The 6755-nt window shown below is 49.5% G+C and overlaps 1 protein-coding gene across 2 annotated transcripts; it reads left to right on the top strand.

The window, feature by feature from the left end:
• Positions 1–460: 460 nt before the first annotated feature.
• LOC146340445 (TLC domain-containing protein 5-like) lies at positions 461–6422 on the top strand. 2 transcript variants are annotated; one of them, XM_084807212.1, is made up of 3 exons: positions 461–1022; positions 2280–2479; positions 5137–6422. In XM_084807212.1, exons 2-3 carry the CDS (start codon positions 2281–2283, stop codon positions 5625–5627), a joined length of 690 nt encoding a protein of 229 aa, XP_084663338.1. In that variant the 5' UTR covers positions 461–1022; position 2280; the 3' UTR covers positions 5628–6422. The 2 variants fall into 2 exon arrangements, with proteins under 2 accessions (XP_084663338.1, XP_084663339.1); XM_084807213.1 differs by having other exon boundaries at positions 474–875.
• The last annotated feature ends 333 nt before the right edge of the window (positions 6423–6755 follow it).

Here is a 6755-nt window from a genome sequence, read left to right on the forward strand (position 1 = left end):
AACTGAGCAGTTGTACTTCCAGGAAGAGCTGTAAAGATGAAGGGAGGCGCCTCTTTATCGATCCCCTTACGCTTTCCCACGCGCCATGTGTATCGATCAGAAATCCTGGCGCTCAGCTCCTTCCACAAATGCGCTGCTTTCACCCTGCAGTCGCAGGAGTGTCCGGCCCCACCCCGGCCCCTGCCGTCATTTTTCTTATTCCAGACCGGAGGGGGGGGGGAATCTTTCCTTCTCCTTTCTTCCCTTGCCTGTTACGGGGGGGGGGGGGGCGGAGGGAAGATCATCACCATCACGTCCTCTCGCTGCCCCTTGTCCCCCGTCTCCGGTTGCCAAGGCGCTCGCCCTGGCGCTGCTGCGATCCGTCCTCCCCACCAGCAGGTGACCCTAAGCCGGGTTCCTCCTCCCCGCCCTCCCGCTGCCATCGCCGCCGCCTGGAGCTCGGCGATCTTCCTCGGCGAGAGGAGCCGGGGGGGGGGGGGGCTGGCTGTGGCGCGTCGGCTCGGTCGGCGCTCTGGGTCACGTAACGTCTCCAAGCGCGCACGGGGCTCCCCAAAGAGCCGCGCCCGAGGGAGGGGCGGAGCTGGGGAGGTGGCCGCGGTGTGGGGCGGTGGGCGGGCGCGGATTCGGGCGAGGCCCGAGCGGGGAGCGGGGAGCCCGGCGGGCCTCAGCCCCGGATCGTCTTTCCAGGGCCAGCAGCCGGGTTCAGCCGCTTTCGACGAGCACGCGGGAGAAGCGGCTCCACGCACGTGCCGAGCGAGCCACAACTTCCCCCCAGGTCCGGAGTTCAGGGAAAGGACGCGACCCCGGGCAGGGGGCGCCCGGCTGCAGCCTCCGCGCTTCGGGCGGGCGGGTCTCGCCGTCGAGGGCCGTGGCAAGTGCGCTCTGACCGCCTCGCGCTCCCGTCCTGCTTCTCCTCCCTCTGCCGCCCGCTTCGCCAGGCTCGCCCGCAAGGTCTCCTCGTCCCCCTCGCTCTTTCCCGCCCTCCCGCGCTCTCCTGGCTGGAAATGAAAAAAGGGTCCCAGGTTCGATCCTCAGCATCTCCAGTTGAAAGGATCCCGGCAGTAGGTTGTGGGGAGAAAGACCCTTTTCTGCCAGGGACCAGGGGGAGCTACCGACAGGGAGTAGACAGTCCTGATCTCCATGGACCGATGGTCTGCTCCACTCGAAGGCAGAGAGAGAGGGAGGGAGTATCCATTTCTAACAACCTTTCTCTAAAAAGCATCCCAGGTACAGGTGCATAACAGATCCGACTAAGATCAAGCATTTCTTTACTTGATTTATACCCTGAATTTCTACCAAAAAATGGCCCTCAAGGCGCCAATTAAGTAAGCAATTAAAGCAACAAAAAGCAGAAATCAAGCGCCGCTTCCCAAGTTTTGCAAAGAGAAAGAAGGTGTGCGGTTATTAATTTGACTTCTGTCCTTTTCCTCCCCTTCTGCTCTGTTGGGTGCTGCTGCTGCTGCTGCTGCTTTTTTAAAAGGTGGCATCCCCCAAATCTCAGCAATCAGGTCTGAAGTAAAATATATAACCTGAGCTATTTTACCAGCACTTGCTATATGTTGCTTCAATGGTAGAACCATTTCACCTTGGGTGGTGGATGGCTTCTGATCTGGTTTGGGGCTCACTTGGGGAAGGGTGACGTCTCCAGGCTGTGCGGTGATTCTGAGGCTAAGCAAGGATTTGAACTGGTGTGTCCAGAGATGCCATTTAGCCAGGATTTCTTGGCCAGTTGCTAGAATTGGAGGGTGCAAAGCGGGGGGGGGGGGGAATCCATCTGAGCTGTTAATGTGCATTTCTTTGCTGTCACGGTGCTCACTTGTGCACTAAAATGGGGAAATTACAAGTGAGGTCTGCAATATTTTGTTTCAGATTTATAAATGTTGCAGCATATCCTCACTTGATCCTGTTCAGGGTTCCAGCCCTCCAGGGTTCTCCATTCCACCTTCACTTTTCCAACAGACATTCAACATTCCGTAGCTGTTGAGCATGCTCAGCTCTTGGGCTGGGGGGGGGGGGTCGGTGTTGGTGCCATGTGCGTTTTTTAAGGGGGTGTGGAGATTTTTGGTACCTTGGGGTTTCTCTGAGCAGGCAGATGCCTCCCATTTATCTCTCAGTGGGCCCATTCTGGCTGCATACCTGTTGGCACTTCACTATCTGAGTTCACTATTAGAGGAAGTGATTGGTGACAAGTGGTCCCCCATGTGGGTTATGTGGTTGCTTGCAAAATTTGAGAGATTTAACTCTTACTCTTATTTCCTCCCCCCGCTATCCCATCACAGAATGGTGGCCACCATGGTTCTCCGAGTGGCCTTCAGCATGTTTGGCTGGTTCTCCCTCTATACCTGGTCCTGCCACTGGTACAAACACCGCACCTACGAATGGAGCTGCCGCCTGGTCACTCTGACTCATGGGGTCTTTGCGACCTGCTTCTCTGGTTACATCTGCTTCATTGATGGTCCATGGCCTATGTCTTACCCAGGTACAATATAACCATTCTGCCTTGTACTGGATGTTGGCTTCGCACTCACTGCAAACAAGTCAGAGGCAGTAAAACTAGCATGACTAGGAAAGGGATTGCAAATAAAACAGCCGGTATCACAATGTCATTATTTCAATGTATGGTGCAGCCACACTTAGGATATTGTGTGCAGTTCTAGATGCCCCATTTTGAAGATACTTCAGAATGGGAAAGGTATGGAAATGAGCAATCCAGATGATCAAGGAGCTGAAACATGGCCCCTCTGAGAAAAGGCTAAGGTCACAATCATATGCATGTTTAGACAGAAAAAATATCCTACAACTCCCAGCGTGCTGCATCCTAAAGTAAACTTCCTGGACCCGGTGTCCTCCAGACGTTTTAGATTTCAACTCCAGTCAGCCCCAGCCAGCATGGCCAATGGTCAGGAATCCTGGGAGTTGTAGTCCAAAACATCTGGAGGGCATCAGTTTGGGGAAGTCTGGGCTACAGCATTTGGGGCTTTATAGTTTAGGGGGGGAAAGATGACTGTGCCATACTATGCATGTTCAGACAGAGAAAACTCCTACAATTCCCAGCATGCCCCAGCAAGCCATGCTGGCTGGGAAATGCTGGGAGCTGTAGTACTGTATTCTGTCTAAACATGCATAGGATTGCACCTTAACAGAGGGAAAGGGGAACACATAATAGAGATTTATAAAAAATTTATATTGGATCAAGGTAACGTTGCACTGAGATATTGAAACAATTCATGCATGATATTGTATGCATTTGTGAATTACTAACACCGTCCTAAATTAATGTAATAGTATATTGATATACATTGGGTTGGATCCCGACTTAGTCATTCCTAGGGTAGACCCAGTGAAATCAGTGGGGCATAAGGTAGTCATTACATTTTTCTCCCTCTTCCATAATATTAGAACTTGGGGTCCCCCAGTGTAATTGCTTTGATGTTAGATTCAAGTACTACCAAGTGCTTCTTTATGCAACAGGTAGTGAATTTGTGGGACCCACTGCAGTGAATGCCTCTAGCTCAGATGGTCTTAAAAGGGGTAAGACAAATTTGTAGAGGTGGGCAGGGCTATCAGTGGCTGGTAGCTGTAGTGGCTAACCGGAAACCCCATGTTCAGAGGCATTACAACGCTGAAGGCTGGGGACAAAGCAAGGTAGGAGAGAAGGGGACTTTATGCCTTGTAAGATGTAGAGCATCTCCCTGGCCGCAGCATGAGACAGAGTGGCATATTTCCTTCTCTCCCATGACTCAACGTCTCAGGTTGAGCCATGAGGTTGAACCCTCAACCATGAGGTTGAACCATGAGCTCAAACTCTTTCAGAAGCAACCTGCATTTTCCCAGGTTTCTCTGGATCCATTTATTTCTTAAAGCTCCGGGTTTGTCCAGAGTTGCAGATGTGTGGATATGATGATTCTACACAAATGCAAATTTGGATTTGGACATAGAGTATTTATTTATTACCATTCTATGCCCCGCAATAGCCGAAGCTCTCTGGGCAGTTCATGTAGTTGAAAATCCTGAGAATCTCAGCCATCATACAAAACAAAACCCCAGCAGACACGTGTCTAGCAGCAATTGATGCCAGAAAATGTGCAGATTCTGCTTGGTGAAATCTTAGAAGTTGGTAAACAGAAAAAAGTACTACAACCTCCATAATTCCCTAGCCACCTGGCTAGGGAATTCTGGGAGATGTAGAACTTTTTTCTGTCTAAAAGTATGTAGGATTGCACCCTAAGTGTGGTTACTCAGAAGTAAATACCACCTTCACTGAAATTAAGAGCATTATCCTATGCATGTTTAGACAGAAAGAAGTCCTGCAACTCCTAGCATTCCCCAGCCAGCCATGCTGGCTGGGGAATGCTGGGAGTTGTAGAACTTTTTTCTGTCTAAACATGCATAGGATTGCTCCCTTACTTAACTGTGCTTAGGACTGCAGCCTTAGTCAGTTTTAGGGAATGAAGAAATATGTTTCAAGAAAAATGTAGGTGTTTTCTTTAATTCTTGGAGTTAGATGTGTGCAAAATATAGATATATTACTGTTCAACCTGCTTTAGTTAAGTTTTAATAGTGGGGTTGCTGAAGTATTTCGTTTTTCTTGTTATGAATGAATGTTATGGTGTATATCAGCCTTTCCCAACCTGGTGCCCTCCAGATGTTTTGGACTACAACTCCCAGCATTCCCAACCATTGGCCATGATGGGAGTTGTAGTCCAAATCACCTGTGGAGCTCCAGGTTGGGAAAGGCTGATATACACAATAACATTCATTCATAACAAGAAAAAGGAAATACCTCAGCAACCCACGAGAAGAAACCATTACGAGAAATACGCATATCGTGCACATTTTCTCAATTTGCAAGCGTGCTAGATGTCACCGAACCCAGCCCTTTCCCCTGATACTTGTTTTCTCTGGGCAGACGTCTTCTTCTTGTTGTTGTTTTTAATTTGTGTGTGTGAGGGGAGACCATTCAAACCATGCTGCTCCCCCACATGAGCCATACCACATGATTCTGCCAGCTGTGTGCCTCAGTTCTTGGATCAGAGGCTGGAATTGGGGCCTCCCACATTGTGCATCACTGAAGCTACTTGTTGCTGGTCGCATGGTCTGAACAGAGGTTGGCTCGATTTTTGCCTTTCCTTCCAGGGTCTCCAAACACCACCCTCCAGGTCTATGCGCTGTGTATGAGCTTAGGCTATTTCCTCTTTGACCTGGGTTGGTGTGTCTACTTCCGGGCAGAAGGGATGTTGATGCTGGCCCATCACACCATCAGTGTTCTGGGAATCACGGTCTCCATTGCACTGGGCGAGTCAGCCGCGGAAGTCAACGGCGTCATCTTTGGTAGTGAGATCACCAACCCGCTCCTGCAGGCCCGTTGGTTTCTCCGGGAGAAAGGGCTCTACCCCAGTTTCACAGGGGACGTGGTGGATTTCCTCTTCATTGTACTTTTTGCAGGGGTGAGGATTGGTGTTGGGGCTTGGCTGATGTTCTGTGTGTTGATGTCTCCCAAGCCCAAGTGGTTCATCAAGGCGGGCGGCGTTATCATGTATGCCGTCTCTTGCGTTTTCATGGTGAGCATCTGCCGATTTGCCCGGCGGAAAAGCCTAAAGAAGTATCACACCTGGAGGAGCTGGTGAAGCAAAGAGATGAACTTGAATGCCAACAGATACCTGAAGAACCATTGAGCCCAAGCCAGGCTGGGTCCGTGTTCCCAATCTGGCAGTCGGTGTTACCCAGGGTCTGGTCCCCGGGGCCATATTTGAAAGATGAGCCATATTGGAGTGAAGACCCAGTGTAGCGTAGCAGTTAGATTGCTGGACAAGAACTGAGGAGACTCAGGTTCACATCTCTGCTCAGCCACGAAGCTCACTGGGTGATTTGGGCCAATCATGTTCTCTTAGCCTAACCTGCCTCGCAGGTTTATTTTGGGGATAAAAGGGAAATCTCCCATTGGCGCTGCCCTGTGCTTCTTGGAGGCAGGGTGAGATACAGTTGTGATATGGTGATAGGCCATATCTCGAGCAGATTTTATTGATGCAGAGGGAAATCAGAAACAGAAAAGTAAGCTTTTTGTTGTTGCTAAAAGCGGAGAAACCGAGGTTTCCTTAATGTTGGCCTGAGTTTTGGCATCTGCCTTGTGTTTTCCTTATCCACAGATGGGACTTCCTCATGTGACAGAGTTACCTGGTTGGCGGGGCCAACCTGGTAACAAATCTAGATTCTCCCAACCACCACCACCCTGAAAAGCAAACAAAATACACACTGTGTGCATTTGTGAAATGTATTTATGTATTTATGTATGTATTTATTTATTTATTTAGAATATTCCTAGGCCACTTTTAAGGGCAAAAGCCCTGACAAAGCAGCTTACGTAATAGAATCCTTTACTGTGATAAAACAGCAAAAATGAATAAAATCAAATTATGCAACTTTGCTTCGAGCTCTTTGTTAAGTTAGGGTGTCTCAGTGCATTGTACGCTGGGGATTTTTGAAAGCAGAGAACTCTCCCTTCCCTCACCCCTGGGGTCGGTGAAATCTATGTACATTAGAGGCATGGAGGATGGAGGTCAACTTGTGCAAGGGAGAAAGCTGAGCCAAGTTCTTAACATAATCACTAATCTGCTGGCTAAGAGAGATCACTTGAGCCACTCTGATGCATTGGAGTGGCAAGGCTGAACCTGTGAAGTCTAGAAGCCACCTCCCCTTGATAAGAACAGTCCAAATGTGGGCAAATACAGGAAACTAATCTTGCAGAAATCAGGAAT

The sequence above is a fragment of the Heloderma suspectum genome, chromosome 6 (genome assembly GCF_057233095.1).
Source record: "Heloderma suspectum isolate Gila_16-S chromosome 6, 16-S_ref, whole genome shotgun sequence".
In the NCBI taxonomy this organism is placed as follows: domain Eukaryota; kingdom Metazoa; phylum Chordata; class Lepidosauria; order Squamata; family Helodermatidae; genus Heloderma; species Heloderma suspectum.

What these genes read in the sequence shown, in the direction of transcription:
- LOC146340445 (XM_084807212.1), top strand. Translation starts at nt 2,281, where the DNA reads ATGGTGGCCACCATGGTTCTCCGAGTGGCCTTCAGCATGTTTGGCTGG. An exon ending in ATGGCCTATGTCTTACCCAG is followed by an intron (nt 2,480 to 5,136) that starts GTACAATATAAC and finishes CTTTCCTTCCAG; the next exon opens with GGTCTCCAAACACCACCCTC.